The sequence below is a fragment of the Acomys russatus genome, chromosome 28, assembly GCF_903995435.1.
Source record: "Acomys russatus chromosome 28, mAcoRus1.1, whole genome shotgun sequence".
Classification (NCBI taxonomy): domain Eukaryota; kingdom Metazoa; phylum Chordata; class Mammalia; order Rodentia; family Muridae; genus Acomys; species Acomys russatus.
The window spans coordinates 42,052,811-42,070,467 of record NC_067164.1 but is presented as its reverse complement, the minus strand read 5'-3'; the positions used below and the strand labels follow the sequence as shown (position 1 = coordinate 42,070,467).

At 47.3% G+C, this 17,657-nt stretch overlaps 1 protein-coding gene across 1 annotated transcript in view; it reads right to left on the bottom strand.

Annotated features, from left to right (window-relative positions):
* The window catches only part of Btbd8 (BTB domain containing 8), a 62,613-nt gene that overhangs the window by 29,449 nt on the left and 15,507 nt on the right, over positions 1–17,657 (bottom strand). The window contains exons 4-5 of the mRNA XM_051170565.1: positions 16,617–16,734; positions 11,978–12,067 (exon numbers count right to left, since the gene is read on the bottom strand). Of these exons, the coding sequence (XP_051026522.1) occupies positions 11,978–12,067; positions 16,617–16,734 (208 nt within the window). The remainder of the gene's footprint in view (positions 1–11,977; positions 12,068–16,616; positions 16,735–17,657) is intronic.

Genomic DNA, 17,657 nt, shown 5'->3' with positions numbered 1-17,657 from the left:
TCATTTGGCTTCCTTTGGTTTTTCGAGACAGTGTCTCTCTGTGTAGCCCTGGCTGTCCTGGACTCACTTTGTAGACCAGGCTGGCCTCGAACTCACAGCGATCCACCTGCCTCTGCCTCCTGAGTGCTGGGATTAAAGGCGTGCTCCACTACACCTAACTTCATTTGGCTTTTTAGAAGGCCGTTAGTGTTAGCTATACCTCCTACATTCTGCTTCTGTCTTCTCCTCCTGTCTGCTCCTCCTGTCTGCCGCCCTCCAGTCCTCTTGTTCTAGTTTCCATGTTATCTCTTTATAACACAATAGTCCATGTCCCCCTGGTCCCTTCCTTCCTCCTGATCCCTTCCTTTCCCCCTGGTCCCTTCCTTCCCCCTGGTCCCTTCCTTCCCCCTGGTCCCTTCCTTCCCCCTGGTCCCTTCCTTCCCCCTGATCCCTTCCTTTCCCCCTGGTCCCTTCCTTCCCCCTGGTCCCTTCCTTCCCCCTGGTCCCTTCCTTCCCCCTGGTCCCTTCCTTTCCCCCTGGTCCCTTCCTTTCCCCTGGTCCCTTCCTTTCCCCTGGTCCCTCGCTCGCTTCCTAGCCTCTGTGGTACTCTAAGTAAGGCATGCTATCTAAAGCATAAAGGATGGCATCCACAAATAGAAGACATAGGATACTTGTCTTCCTGGGTCTGGGTTCCTCTCTCAGGATGATTGTTTCTGGCTCCATCCATTTACCTGCAAAATTCATTCTAACAGCTGAGTGATATCCCACGGTGTACTGTATTTTCGTTACATGTTCATTACTTGATGGGCACCTGGGTTGTTTCAATTCCTGGCAATTGTGAGCAGAGCAGCAATGAATGAGGGTGAGCAAACGTCTCTGTAGTAAGATGCAGAGTCCAAGAGCTGTATAGCTGGATCTCTCGGCAGGTTTGCTTTCAGCTTTTTGAGGAAACACCACACTGATTTCCAGAGTGGCTGACAAGTTTTCACTCCCGGTAGCAATGGATAAGTGTCCCTTTGACCCCAAATGCTTGCTGGCATGAGCTGTCATTTGTTGGCCATTCTGAGTGTGGTAAAATGAGACCTGTGTAGCTTTAGTTTGCATTCCCCTGGTGGGTTTAGGATGTTGAACATTTTTAAAGGGTTTCTCAGCCTTTTGTGGTTTGTCTTTTAAGAACTCTTTAGCTCTATACCCCATTTTAAAATTGGGTTATTTGTTTTCTTGGTGTTTAGTATTTTTGAGCTCTTTGTATATTCTAAGTCCTAACTTCCTGTCCAGTGTCTAACTGGTAAATACCTTCTCCGAGTCTGTAGGTTGCCTCTTTCCTCAAAAAACAGTGTCCTTTGCTTTAAGTCTTAAGAGGGCCCATTTGTTGCTGGTTTCACTGCTTGTGCTCTCGAGACTGTTCAGACAGTCCTTTCCTGGGCCAACGTGTTCAAGCCTATTCTTTTCTATCAGATTCAGGATGTCTCGTCTGATTTGGAAGGCTTTGGGCCCTTTGGAGTCGGTTTTGAATAGGATGATAAATATGGATGTATTTGCATTCTTTCACACGAAGCTATCCAGGCTGACCAGCAGCATTTGCTGAAGATGCTGTCTCTTCTCCAGTGTGTGGCTTTGGTTTCTTTGTCTAAATTCCAGTGTTTGCAGCTATGTGGAGTTACACTGATCAATTTTTTAAATACCAATGCTGTGCTATTTTTTATTAGCACAGCTCTATAGGACAACTTGAAATTGGGGGTAGCCATGCAGCACTTTTATTTTTCGGGGTTATTTCAGCTAAACGTGTGTGTGTGTGTGTGTGTGTGTGTGTGTGTGTGTGTGTGAGATGTTTGCGTATGAAGTTAAACATTACCTTTTCAAGTTCTGTGAAGAATTGGGTTGGAATTTTTGTGGGGATTGTGTTGAATCTATAGACTGCTTTTGGTAGCATGACTTTTTTTTTTTTTTTTTTTTTTTGGTTTTTCGAGACAGGGTCTCTCTGTGTAGCCTTGGCTGTCCTGGACCTGCTTTGTAGACCAGGCTGGCCTTGAACTCACAGTGATCCACCTGCCTCTGCCTCCCGGGTGCTGGGATTATAGGCATGAGCCACCACGCCCGGCTTGACTTTTTTTTTTTTAGCCTATTATAATCCTACTGATCCATGAGCATTCATCTTCTAGTATCTTCTTTAATTTCTTTCTTCAGTGCCTTAAGGTTTTCACTTGCTTGGTTAGCATTGCCATAAGGGAGTTTTTGAGGCTGTTGTGAAAGTTGTTGTTTGCCTGAATCCCTCTTGGTCTGTTTGCACGTGTATAGGAACACTGCGGATTCCTGTGGCTAACTCTGCATACCGTGCATTGCTGGAGTAATGACATTTCCTGATGGAGTCCTTAGGGTTGCTTATGCAAATGAGGGTCTTGACTTCCTCCTGCTTCAGGATCAGACTGTCTGTCTGTCTGTCTGTCTGTCTGTGGTATTGTGCTACTAGCAACAGAAAATAAAGACAACTTCCTTCCCGTCTCACAGTTTCTTTAATCCTGTCTTGTTGGTGGCATGGTTACCAGCCATCTTTGGCAATATATACTCTGCTGCGAATGGATCAATTTATCTGCTTGCTAGACAACAATTGATTAGGGAGAACCTAAGACAAGCAACGATCTGACTTTTTCTTTCATTGAAAACATTATCCTTATCGAGTGTATGCATGATGTGTGTGCATGGGCACACATGCCATCAGAGGGCAGCCTTATGGGCCGCACATGCCAGGGCGTGTGTTTTTGAGGGCAGAGGGCAACCCTATAGGTGGGGTCATCTCTCACCATTCTACAGGCTCCAGGAATTGAACACTGGTTGGGCAAGTTTTTATTGCTGGGGGGTGGGGCTCTCTTCTGTTTTGCTCATCCAGCAGGAGCAGGTGACAGAGACAACAGGGTAGGCTGACTCAGAGGCAAACAGTAACCCAGTCAGCTTCAGCTCTGGTAGCAAAGTCCACGGTGGAATAGCTCAGCGGGACACTACAACACACACACAGTCCTGCTTTTCTCACTCCATCTGATGATTTCTTTATTTTATTATGAACTGAAAGGGAGTATGCTATGACTTACCCCCTCCCTACTACCAGAGCTGCCCCTGATATCCACCTAGATGCCCAGGTGAGACCTGCGGTGGTCTGAACGGGAAAGGAGGCCCATGGCCTCATGTACTTGAATGTCTGGCTCCCAGTTGGTGGACTGTTGAGGGGAAATTAGGAGGTGTGGTTTTGTTGGAAAGAAGCCACTGAGGTGGACACTGAGATTCCAAAACCGCAGCCCAGGCTTGGCCGCTTTCTTCTCTCTCTTCCCTCTCTGCTTCCTGCTTGTGAATCAAATGTAGCTGCAGCACGCCAGCCTTCCTGCCACCAGGCTCCCACCACAACAGCACAGACTCGCCCTCTGCAACTGCTAAGCAAGCCCTCTGCAAACTGTTAACAAATGCTTGTTTTAATGAGTTTTCTTGTCCTGGTATCTCCAAGACAGCCCCTTCCCTCACTGACCTGCCATTTACAATTTGAATAATTTCTTAAGCTTTGACATATGGACTCCATCTTACTACCCTGTGTTAGCCTTTTATTTTCCCCATCTACAAGACAGTGTCCTCTCATCACAGGTTTCCTGCCTGAAATCTACCTACATTCCATTTCCTACACTGCAATCTGCAATTACAATGATTTTGCAAAATGCAGCAAATCTTTTATAGGGCCCCACAGAGTTCCACAAGCCCACATAACCCAAATGTCGTGGCTTATTATACGGTTCCTCACCACACACCTCCAGCTGCCTTCAGTCACCGTTCCGACATAAATCAACTTCCTCATTTTCTAACTTGAGCCATTTGTAACCCCTGACACACCAACACTCTGTGTGTACACTGCCTGCTGTAATCCCTGACACACCAACACTCTGTGTGTACACTGCCTGCTGTAACCCCTGACACACCAACACTCTGTGTGTACACTGCCTGCTGTAATCCCTGACACACCAACACTGTGTGTACACTGCCTGCTGTAATCCCTGACACACCAACACTCTGTGTGTACACTGCCTGCTGTAACCCCTGACACACCAACACTCTGTGTGTACACTGCCTGCTGTAACCCCTGACACACCAACACTCTGTGTGTACACTGCCTGCTGTAATCCCTGACACACCAACACTCTGTGTGTACACTGCCTGCTGTAATCCCTGACACACCAACGCTCTGCGTGTACACTGCCTGCTGTAACCCCTGACACACCAACACTCTGTGTGTACACTGCCTGCTGTAACCCCTGACACACCAACACTCTGTGTGTACACTGCCTGCTGTAATCCTTGACACACCAACACTCTGTGTGTACACTGCCTGCTGTAATCCCTGACACACCAACACTCTCGTGTACACTGCCTGCTGTAATCCCTGACACACCAACGCTCTCGTGTACACTGCCTGCTGTAACCCCTGACACACCAACACTCTGTGTGTACACTGCCTGCTGTAATCCCTGACACACCAACACTCTGCGTGTACACTGCCTGCTGTAACCCCTGACACACCAACACTCTGCGTGTACACTGCCTGCTGTAACCCCTGACACACCAACACTCTGTGTGTACACTGCCTGCTGTAACCCCTGACACACCAACACTCTGTGTGTACACTGCCTGCTGTAATCCCTGACACACCAACACTCTGTGTGTACACTGCCTGCTGTAACCCCTGACACACCAACACTCTCGTGTACACTGCCTGCTGTAATCCCTGACACACCAACGCTCTCGTGTACACTGCCTGCTGTAACCCCTGACACACCAACACTCTGTGTGTACACTGCCTGCTGTAACCCCTGACACACCAACACTCTGTGTGTACACTGCCTGCTGTAACCCCTGACACACCAACACTCTGTGTGTACACTGCCTGCTGTAATCCCTGACACACCAACACTCTGTGTGTACACTGCCTGCTGTAATCCCTGACACACCAACACTCTGTGTGTACACTGCCTGCTGTAATCCCTGACACACCAACACTCTGTGTGTACACTGCCTGCTGTAACCCCTGACACACCAACGCTCTCGTGTACACTGCCTGCTGTAACCCCTGACACACCAACACTCTGTGTGTACACTGCCTGCTGTAATCCCTGACACACCAACACTCTGTGTGTACACTGCCTGCTGTAACCCCTGACACACCAACGCTCTCGTGTACACTGCCTGCTGTAACCCCTGACACACCAACACTCTCGTGTACACTGCCTGCTGTAATCCCTGACACACCAACGCTCTCGTGTACACTGCCTGCTGTAACCCCTGACACACCAACACTCTGTGTGTACACTGCCTGCTGTAACCCCTGACACACCAACACTCTGTGTGTACACTGCCTGCTGTAACCCCTGACACACCAACACTCTGTGTGTACACTGCCTGCTGTAATCCCTGACACACCAACACTCTGTGTGTACACTGCCTGCTGTAATCCCTGACACACCAACACTCTGTGTGTACACTGCCTGCTGTAACCCCTGACACACCAACACTCTGTGTGTACACTGCCTGCTGTAATTCCTGACACACCAACACTCTGTGTGTACACTGCCTGCTGTAATCCCTGACACACCAACACTGTGTGTACACTGCCTGCTGTAATCCCTGACACACCAACACTCTGTGTGTACACTGCCTGCTGTAACCCCTGACACACCAACACTCTGTGTGTACACTGCCTGCTGTAACCCCTGACACACCAACACTCTGTGTGTACACTGCCTGCTGTAATCCCTGACACACCAACACTCTGTGTGTACACTGCCTGCTGTAATCCCTGACACACCAACGCTCTGCGTGTACACTGCCTGCTGTAACCCCTGACACACCAACACTCTGTGTGTACACTGCCTGCTGTAACCCCTGACACACCAACACTCTGTGTGTACACTGCCTGCTGTAATCCTTGACACACCAACACTCTGTGTGTACACTGCCTGCTGTAATCCCTGACACACCAACACTCTCGTGTACACTGCCTGCTGTAATCCCTGACACACCAACGCTCTCGTGTACACTGCCTGCTGTAACCCCTGACACACCAACACTCTGTGTGTACACTGCCTGCTGTAATCCCTGACACACCAACACTCTGTGTGTACACTGCCTGCTGTAATCCCTGACACACCAACACTCTGTGTGTACACTGCCTGCTGTAACCCCTGGCACACCAACACTCTGTGTGTACACTGCCTGCTGTAATCCCTGACACACCAACACTCTGTGTGTACACTGCCTGCTGTAATCCCTGACACACCAACGCTCTCTTGTACACTGCCTGCTGTAACCCCTGACACACCAACGCTCTGTGTGTACACTGCCTGCTGTAACCCCTGACACACCAACACTGTGTGTAGACTGCCTGCTGTAATCCTTGACACACCAACGCTCTCGTGTACACTGCCTGCTGTAACCCCTGACACACCAACACTCTGTGTGTACACTGCCTGCTGTTTCTCCTTCTCTACTGCCACTGATTCATTGATTCCACAGAGAAAAAGAGCAAATTAGTCTAACTGCCCAGGTTACCTGGGTGGATTTAAAGCACTATGCAGCTAAAATGAAAAGTAAGAACTGACAAAAACACCAAGGTCTAAGGGCAGACTGACTACACTCTACCATCTGAACTCTGCTGTTTCAGGTTTCAAGTTCCTGTGTGTGTGTGGTGATGAGATAACAGAGGGGCTTCATTCTCCTATCCATCTTTCCACTTGTCAGTCAATTCATGTGCATTACTTATTAAATAGCGGCCTCTGTTCTCGACTTAGAGGCTTACAGCCTAAGGCAGTGGTTCTCAGCCTTCCAAACGCTGCAACCCTTTACACAGTCCTCATGTTGTGATGACCCTAACCATAAAATTACCTTTGATGCTACTTCATGACTGTAATTGTCACTGTTATGAATTGTGATGTGACATCTGTGTTTCTGATGGTCTTTTGTGACCCACAGTTGAGAACTGCTGGGCTAAGGGAGGGGTGAGATGGTGAAGAGCGCTTGAGGCCACTGGCTGCTCTTCCGGAGAACCAGGGTTCAATCTTCAGTACCTGCATGGCAGCTCACCAACTTCTACAGTTCCAGTCTGGGGGATCCAGTGCCCTCTATGACTTTGGACACTGGAGGCAGGCAAAACATCCATACACATAAACACAAACAAATTAAACACAGACACACACACACACACACACACACACACACACACACACGTGACAACAGACCAGAAGTGAAAAGTGTGATAGAAAGAAAGCAACCAGGGAGTTGGGGCATAGCTACAGTAAACAGAAGAGCTTGCGATTTTAAGCTTGAGAAGAGGTTGGCCATGTAAAATCCTACAGGAGAGGGGACAGAAGGTGAGAATGTCTGAAACAGAAATGAGCTTACAGGATGAAAGACCAACAAAGGGCAGGAATGACGTAAAACAAGGACGAAGCCTGGGAAGACGCCAGACACGGCCTCGCAGGTCACAACACAGGGCCTGGGCCTCGCAGGTCACAACACAGGGCCTGGGCCTCGCAGGTCACAACACAGGGCCTGGGCCTTGCAGATCACAACACGGGGCCTGGGCCTCGCAGGTCACAACACAGAGCCTGGGCCTCGCAGGTCACAACACAGAGCCTGGGCCTCGCAGGTCACAACACAGGGCCTGGGCCTCGTAGGTCACAACACAGAGCCCGGGCCTCGCAGGTCACAACACAGAGCCTGGGCCTCACAGGTCACAACACAGAGCCTGGGCCTCGCAGGTCACAACACAGAGCCTGGGCCTCGCAGGTCACAACACAGGGCCTGGGCCTCGCAGATCACAACACAGAGCCTGGGCCTCGCAGGTCACAACACGGGGCCTGGGCCTCGCAGGTCACAACACAGAGCCTGGGCCTCGCAGGTCACAACACAGAGCCTGGGCCTCGCAGGTCACAACACAGGCCTGGGCCTCGCAGATCACAACACAGAGCCTGGGCCTCGCAGGTCACAACACGGGGCCTGGGCCTCGCAGGTCACAACACAGAACCTGGGCCTCGCAGATCACAACACGGGGCCTGGGCCTTGCAGGTCACAACACGGGGCCTGGGCCTCGCAGGTCACAACACGGGGCCTGGGCCTCGCAGGTCACAACACAGAGCCTGGGCCTCGCAGGTCACAACACAGAGCCTGGGCCTCGCAGGTCACAACACAGGGCCTGGGCCTCGCAGGTCACAACATGGGGCCTGGGCCTCGCAGGTCACAACACGGGGCCTGGGCCTCGCAGGTCACAACACAGAGCCTGGGCCTCGCAGGTCACAACACGGGGCCTGGGCCTCACAGGTCACAACACAGAGCCTGGGCCTCACAGGTCACAACACAGGGCCTGGGCCTCACAGGTCACAACACAGGGCCTGGGCTAAATTCTTATTCTGATGAGAAGACATGGAAGGACTTTAGGCAGGAGAGAATTATGATTATATAATCCCTTGAAGCGAAGGAAGATGAAAAATTCCAAAATCACACTCACAGCCAAAGCCGCCTCTGTATGACTTTGACTCACTGGAAAAGGGAACCCCTTGAGGCCCCTTCATGGAAGAGCTGCCCTGTGCCTCAATTCCGTTCTTCTCTTCCTTTCCTTAGACTTTCCATCCACCTTTAAGACACGAGTGAAACCCCAGTTATAGGACTCTACTCTTGAAACTTATCATGTGTATAAAATCTGAGTAACGACCATGAAAACGCCATGTCCCTTCTCCGTGGGTGAGCACAGTGCACCCTGACCTACATAAGGAAGCGGGCGGGAGTCTGCTCAGTGGTAAAGTGCCGGGGGGTGCACTGAATCCCCACACTAAACACAAACTGGGTGCAAAGGAGACCGACACAGGGTAAGGCCACTTATTTAGATGAAACTAATTTAGCTATGTCTACTTGACTTTCCAATGAACAAGCCACTAAAACAGATTAATAGCAGTTGAACCATAACAAGAAGAAATGCCTATTACTCCATCATAAATTAAGGGCAGAGGATTAGAGGTTAGAAGAGTGGGTAGCCTGCAGCTGATGTCACTTCTCTTCCTCACTGATTTCTTAATGAACACACTTTATCGTCAAAAGCTTAGGCATATGAATATTTTATCTCAGCAGTTCCTAAGGGTGACTGAGGAAGGCATGAATTAAAAACTTCCTTGCTTTTATTATTATAGCTAAACTTACAGGTCTCTTGAAGACTGTGAAACAGTTAAAACAGCACAGGGTTTTAAATTCTAATTCCAATATCACACCCAGGCTCCTAGTGTGCCTATTAGGAGGCTTGGGGTTCTGAGGGCAAAGGCCGGAAGTGACTGACTAGCACAGCTGGAAAGAATATTCTGGACCACTCAAGAGTATCGCCCAACAGAGAAACTCCCACTTCCCTCAGTGACTGTGGTAGAACGAACACTGAACTAGGAATCATTAAACCACAGAGCATTTCTACTAAAATCAGGAGGTAGAAGACTCTGTCCGTGCTCTCCTCATCTGTTCAATGTAACGCTGGTAGTTCCAGCCAGAGCAGCAAGAGATTAAGGGGTGCAAATAGGAAAGAGAGAGGCAAAGTATCTTATTTGCAGACAATATGATTTTGTACATTAAAGATCCTAAAAGCCCCCACCAGGGTACAAGATTAACACACAAAAATCAGTAGCCTTCTATATACAAACTGAGAAAGAAATCAGGGAAACAGTAATTTTCACAATAGCCCGGGGCAGGGTTAAATATATTGGAACAACCCTAACCAAACAAATAAAAGAGTCGTAGAGTGAAACTTCTAGACATTGAAGAAAGAAATGGAAGAAGACATCAGAGGATGGAAAGATCTCCCACACTTATGGATTGGTAGGACAAATACAGTGAAAATAGCCACCCTACCAAAATCAATCTACGGACTCAATAAATCCCCCCATCAAAATTCCAACACAATTCTTCACAGAATTTGAAAAAAAAAAATTCTAAACTTCATACACAAACACAAAAGATCCGGGACAGCTACAACAAAGCTGAATAACAAAATAACTTCTGCAGTAGTTTTGCCATCCTCAATCTCAAATTGTACTACACAGCAGCGTAATAAAGGCAGCATGGTTCGGATAAAAACAGCCACTGATGAACAGAATCTAACTGGAGACGCAGACCTACATGCACACACTTATGGATACCTTGTTTTTAAAAATGAAGTCAAAACCACACACTGGAGAAAAGGCGGCATCTTCAACAGATAGTGCTGGTCAGACTGGATGGCCATATGCAGAAAAATGCATAAATCCTTATTTATTACTCTTCACAAAACTCAGCTCCACATACATGAAGGACCTCAACATGCGGCCAGATGCCCTGAACCCTGGTTCTGACAGAAGAGAAAGTGAGGGACAGCCTTTACCTCATCAGCACAGGAAAAACTTTCTGAACAAACCACCAATAGCACAACCATGAAGAACTAATAAATAGCCCTCATGAAACTGGGACGCTTTGGTAGGGCAAAGGACACCATCATTTGAACAAAGTGACAGAATGGGGAAGATCTTTACCAAGTATACACCCTAACATGCCTGTAATATATAAACAAACAAATAGCCACTGGACATAAAAACAAACAAACAAACAAACAAACAAAACAAGTGACCCCATTTAAGAACAAATACAAGGCAGGACAAAGCAGAGAGTTCACAAAAGAACCGAAGCAGAGTCCTTAAAAGACGAACGGCTGAGAAACGTGTAAAGAAATGTTCAGCCTCCTTAGTTATCAGGGAGACGGAAGTCAAAACTACTTTGAGATTTTGACTCAGAGATTTGTCTGCAGTCAGAATGGTCAAGATCAATAAAAGAAATGAGAGTTCCTGCTGGCAAGGATTCAGGGAGGCAGGGACGCGGCACGCCTACTCATGGCCAGTGGGAGTACCAACTTGTATGTCCACGAGGGACCCAGTGTGGCAACCTCTCCAGAGCCTGGGAGGGCATCTACTCGGGGTCTGGCTGTAACACCTGTGAGGGCTATTTTTGGTGTCCTGCGTTCAGAGGACTTTTAAAATCCATCTCAAAGGAAGGGATCTCACCAGCCTGAGAGATCTTTCAAGTTGTTTTATAATTTTTACATTTTTATTTATGTGTCTATATGTGCTGGTGCCCATCAGGTCCAGAAGGGGACATCAGATCCCAAGAGCTGGAGCGACACACAGCTGTGGGCTGTCCAACGCGGTTGCTGGGAACGGCACGGGGTCCCTCTGCAGCTGTAGTTCAACAGGGCTAACAGAATGTTACCCACAGACCTACCTTTTCGCTCCTCTTACCCACAGGATTATAAAGTTTTAAGACTGCCTTTTAAAATAATTTATAATCTAGCCAGGCGTGGTGGTGCACACTTGTAACCGCGGCACTCGGGAGCAGAGGCAGGCAGATCTGTGAGTTTGAGGCCAGCCTGGGCTACAAAGCGAGTCCAGGACAGCCAAGGCTACACAGAGAAACCCTATCTGGAAAACCAAAACATAAAAAATAAAAAAGTAAAAATAATCCCATAATGAACTGGCTGCATCCTCCCAAAGTCAAAGGCTGAAGCTCCATCCTTCAGCATATGGTTGGATGAGCTTAAATTAAGCCAGAAAATGGAGCCTAGGTAGGATAATATTAGTGTTCCTAGAGACACCTCAGACACAGCGAGCAGCTGTGCACAGCTATGGGAAGCCTTGCTGACACCCTGAACCTTCAGGCCCCGGAACTGTGAGAGCACAGGCTTGCGTTATCCCATCCACTCGGCCCCTGTGTTGTTACAGAGCCCAAGCAGACTCACACATGGCCTCTCCTGCTACATGATTTCTACTGCCTTTTGTTTCAGAACACGCCACTGCAGAGGAGTTCTACCACACAAGACATTTCACTGCCCACACAGGACGATGGCTTTGTGTAAGTGTCACCGGTGGTCACACAGGGTCACGCTGCCTCATAAAGCATCCTGCTTGCTTACCCGTGAAGAGTAACACACTCCTGGGAGCTTTCAGCCCAGCAGCCACTCAGCATCGCCGCGAAGTAATTAGACCTGGCGCTTAAGATGGCCCTAAAGAAAGAGATGACGACAGGTGAGCATTGACTACAGTGCGAGTGGAGCTTTTAGGAAAACTTTTATTTCGACCTCGTTAAGCACAACCTATTTGTCTTGTGTGTATTCACTGATATACTTCCTGTAGCTAAAAATTATAAACATAGTTATATCTAAACATTTTGTGTGTTTAAAACATTAGCTCAAAAGCCAGACTTGATGGCGCACACCTGTAATGCTCTATTTGGAAAGCTGAGGCAGGAGGATCAAAATCAACGTGAGCTACCTACCTCCCGAGACCCTGCCTCAACACACAAAACCAGCAAACAGTTACATAAACCACCAACTGCAGCGCTCTTGTTATCACTTCCATTTTTTCTCTTAAAAGCTCTGCCTATCTACAAGACCAGGGACACAAGCCGTTTACAGATGGAGAAGTGAGGACGAGGGATGCATGGAGCGACGCGCTGAAACGCCAACAGGAAAAGGAAGGGCTGAAGAGACAGCTCACTGGTGAGAGCACTGGCTGCTTTTGCAGAGGCCCCAAATTAGGTTCCCAGACCCACAAGGCACACATACAGCACACATATATACATGGAGGCCAAACACATAAAATGAAAATAAATTTTACAAAAAGAGAAAGAAGGGAAAATAATTGTCAATGAACTTTTTAAAGAAAGACCTGAGTTCAATTGCCAGCAACTACATGGTGACTCACAACCATCTGTAATGTGATCTGATGCCCTCTTCTGGCATGTATATGCAAAAAAATAAATAAAATATTTATAAAAAGAAAGGAAAGAAAGAAAGACTTTTCAGTAGAGCTCCAGTTTAGAATTCACGATAGTTGTGTTCAGCAAAAGTGGTACTGTAGGCCTGAGGAAAAGAGAGAAGAAGGACTTAATTTTGAATTTTTATTATGTCTTCTCAAATAAAATATTAATCAATTATTTAATCCCAAATGTTGACTTTGTATTGCCTTTTATTATAGGTGCTGTGAATGCAGCATGGAATAGACATGAGGAACGGTGTCTGGCAGAGGATGGGCTGGACCAGCGGAGAAGAGGGGAAAGGGGAGGGCACCCTGGTGATGGCTTACTTGCACATCTATGGCGCACGTGCGCACACACACAGGGCACGCCATGGCTTTCAGTGGACAGTCGTGAGAACGTAACCTGTGGACGCTGACTTGTGTAACTCACCTACACCCCTCATGAGAGCACTCTGGAATCTAAATCACACTGCCCCCCAGGCTGCCTTCCCATGAGTCATTCTTGCCAGTGACTGGGCAGAGTGGGGTTAAGGAGGAGCCTCTGAATATCCCAGAGACAGGCTTTCCTGTTGAGTGACCGCTTGAACATTCCCCAAGGGCCTTATGGGCACTTCCCCACACAAACACAGCAGCCTATGTACTTGGGGTCCACTCACTTCACCCAAGTCCCATCGGCACTGGAGTTTAACAGCCTTCAGGCTTCTCACAGGCACAGTGCATATTCCCTGCTGTCTACTCTAGTCCTGTGTCTAAGTCACAAGACTGGAATCTCGCAGCAGGCTAGCCCCTCCAGGGAACTCTTGCAGCAGGCTAGCCCTTCCAGAGAAAGCACTGAGAGAGGCTGAGGCTTATGTGACTACCTTGACCTTGAAATGGAAACTTCAGGAATGATTCCTTTTTAATTAGGATGGCATGGCATATTAGGCATCTCCGGTGCATCCTTTTTATTTTCCAACATGTCAAAAACTATTTTCTTCTTTTGACTAAATTTAATTTCAGCTGACAACGTTGCTTCCGGCTCTATCCAGATGCCCTAGTTCCCCCCTTGCTGTTGCTTTAGTACAATGCTACTCTACACTTCCTGACGTTAGCTGAACCAGATCCACTATCCAGGCAGAACAATGGCTGGCTTACTCAGAAAGGGTTCTAGAGGAGATGACTTTTAAGTGCTCTTGCTTTAGGGGGGTGGGGGAAGGAGTAGATCTCTCTTTCTTTAGCTCCACGTAACCAATTGAGGGTCAAATGTACAATAGTGTAAACACTACCTGAAGATGTCACCATTTTGCATTCTACTTTGTGACAAGTAGTTTAGAGAACATCTTTTGATTGTGGCCTCCATGGCTCTAGCCTTTTTAAGTTAAGTTGTGAAGTACTATGAAAGCTCTGCCGGCTGATACAATGTGTACGAATGCCCTGCCTGCTGATACAAGGTGTACGAATGCCCTGCCTGCTGATACAACGTGTTCGAATGCCCTGCCGGCTGATACAACGTGTACGAATGCCCTGCCTGCTGATACAATGTGTACGAATGCCCTGCCTGCTGATACAATGTGTACAAATGCCCTGCCAGCTGATACAACGTGTACGAATGCCCTGCCGGCTGATACAATGTGTACGAATGCCCTGCCTGCTGATACAATGTGTACGAATGCCCTGCCTGCTGATACAATGTGTACAAATGCCCTGCCTGCTGATACAATGTGTACGAATGCCCTGCCTGCTGATACAATGTGTACGAATGCCCTGCCTGCTGATACAATGTGTACGAATGCCCTGCCTGCTGATACAATGTGTTCGAATGCCCTGCCGGCTGATACAATGTGTACGAATGCCCTGCCGGCTGATACAATGTATACGAATGCCCTGCCTGCTGATACAATGTGTATGGCCAAATTCACAGTTGGGTTAATCAAAACAATCAGGATTTTACAACAAGCTGCAATTGCAGGCACCGCAGGCACTCTGCCTGAACTGAAGCGGTGGAGGGCTCTGGGCTCCATGCACAGCCCCTCACTCACTTGTCTCACATAAGGACAACCTTTCTTTAAAGATAGTGACTCACTCATCCAGGGCTCTTCTTCCTTTCAAGAATGATACATTATACATCGTGGTTTCTAGCTCAAGTTTCTCTAATATGAAAAAAGGGATCAAAACGTTGGTGAATTCATCTTGAGTGCACTACTCGGCCACAACTCAGCACCTCCCCTTACACTTTCATATTGTTTGCCTGAGTTCAGGAGGAATTTTCAGGTGTCCTTCCCTAATTGTTTTTCCAAAGCATCCACCTCAGACGTCACTGGAAGGCTAACTCTTTTTTTCATATTTTACATATTGTTGGATTATATAATATTTAATATTTACATCATCAAAATGACAGATCCAAAAGCGATGTGCATGCTGGGAATACCCCAAGTGATTTTTGGTACAAACGTGAGACAGGAGGAAGATGTGCTAGAAAATGGCCGCTGGGTCAGTGCACGCGGCTGAATGTGGCCACTAACTGAGGAGGCCAGCAGGGCTCAGCAAGGACCTCTGTGCCCCTTGCTTGTCTCAGACACCTCGTGCCTCTTCTTGCTTTTAGTCTCCCCTTCACGAACTCCTCAAAGGTTAGTGAAGGAATTTCACCTCTTTCCTTTCTATTGCTCACACACCTAAGTTAACGTTATTTTAAGTCTCTTGTGTTGACAATCTACCACTAATAAAATAATTAATACTAATATGTTAATAACCTTTTAAAATAATGTGAAATCTTCTAATTATTTTATTAAGTATATATAAATATATCATTATAAAAAGTAGGGAATAGCAACTTTAGTCTGTGAAGAGGCAGATGGTAAATATCCTAGGCTTACAGCCACTTTACACCATCTTTGTCTTGCCTCGTTCCTACTGCCTGCTGAGCCCTGTGGAGGGGCAGGTGCACGAGACGATGCCATAGCTCTCCAGGTGTCTACTGCATGCATGCATGTGTACACATGTACAGAGTACCCACAATGCATGTGCACTCTAACATGCATACATGTACGCATGCACAACACACACATACACACTGCTGCTTCGTATTCTTTGGGAACACACAGAGGAACTTCATATCAACTTCTACCTTTCTATGTAGAATTTGGAAGGAAGAACTGTCTGGGCCCCTCAGTCTTCTAGTTGATTCTAGTCCACAGTTAATCTGTATTTCTTGTTCATTTTTCTACTTTTAAGCAGATTTTAGCTACTTAAAAATCAAAAGAGCCTGATGAAAACAGACAACAGACTTTAATTTAAAATCTAAAAAGCCTGGGCTACCCTAAGCGGTCTGGTCTAAAGTATGAAGTGTTTTTTAAAGAGTGCAGCATAACATCAGATCGTAAACCAATGCTATTCGTAACCAGCCTCTATTCTGAATTACAGGATTTGAGTCAAATTTCACTGAATAAAATATATGCCATTCATCTAGAAATTATTATTTTATTACATTTTATTATTACATTAATATAAATATTTCTGTAATGCCTATAAGACTAAAAACTGCATTTAGCTACATTTTCTGTTGCTGTGAACTTTAAATCTATTTTAGGGAGAACATTTTTTTCTAATAAAGTCTTAGGTTCCCATGGATTTGAGCAGACTTGCTCCAGCTGAACCCTCTGATGTGTGAGCCTGCACACACGAAGCCCTGTGTGCTGGCCACTCTCCCGGGCCAGGAGCTGATGCCAAGCGGCCACCGTGGCGCCCTGGGGTCTGCTTAGGAGAGGAGCCACAGTCTCCTGAGCCAACCGCAGGGCTCCACTGCCATCAGTCCTTTACCTGTGAGCGCCGAAGCTCCTCCCATCCACACAGATATCGATGTCAGGGCAGCACCGTCCCACATAAAGCTGAAGCAGGTCTTCTCCTAACTCAGACGCAGGCTCCAAATCATAGTCACCTTTAAAGGAGAAGGCAAAAGCAGCTCCTGTAATAGCATACACATCCCCAAATTTCATTTTCTAATGCTTGCGAGAGATTTTCTCCTCAATTATGTCAATCAGGTAAAATGTTTACGCAGCAAATTCAAAATAAAGTAAAAAAAAAAAAATTAATCATTTATATTTCCTACTTTCAAATATGTACTAATATAAATATACCTTAAAATATAGTTATATTGAGATATGTCACCACTCTACACTGAGGATGAGCGTACTTCGTGACTGACTGTGCAGGAGGAGTCTCTGCAGTACTTTTCTAGCACTCAGTGCCTTGTCTCCTGAGTGGTACCTTGGACACTGTCTGGCTCCCACAGTCCATCTGTAAAAGGCCTGCAATAACCGGTTCTTTTGGAGACACCACTGACAGGGCAGAAACAAGTGGGAGGTTCTTACGTCACCTGAAATCGATTATCATCCCCCTGCCTCATCCCTTACCCATGTTTTGTTATTGCTTGCTTTGTTTTTTTGGAAAAGATCTCATGTAACTACACTGGCCTCAAACTAGTTACAAAGCTAAGCTAAGGGTGACATTCATGCATGACTCTGTCTCTGCTCTGGCTGCTAGAATTACAGGATCATACGCTGTGCCTGGCTTACATGACACTGGGAATCCAACCCAGGACTTCCTATATGCTGCAAGGCGAACGGTTTGTTCTCTCAGGAGCGCTCTACCACTCAGTCCACTCCGTCTGCCAGAGGCACAGAGTCAACACCTGAAAACCCACAAGGTGTGGTGCCGGGGAGCAGCCCTGCGCCAGGCGCTCGTGACCGCTGGCCCACTCTCTAGCACCAGCCTTCCATCTCTCTGCTTAGTAAATTAACTATCCCACAGTTGCCGTGACAGAAGGTGGCTGGCACGGCATGAGGTGGCAGAAACAACTGA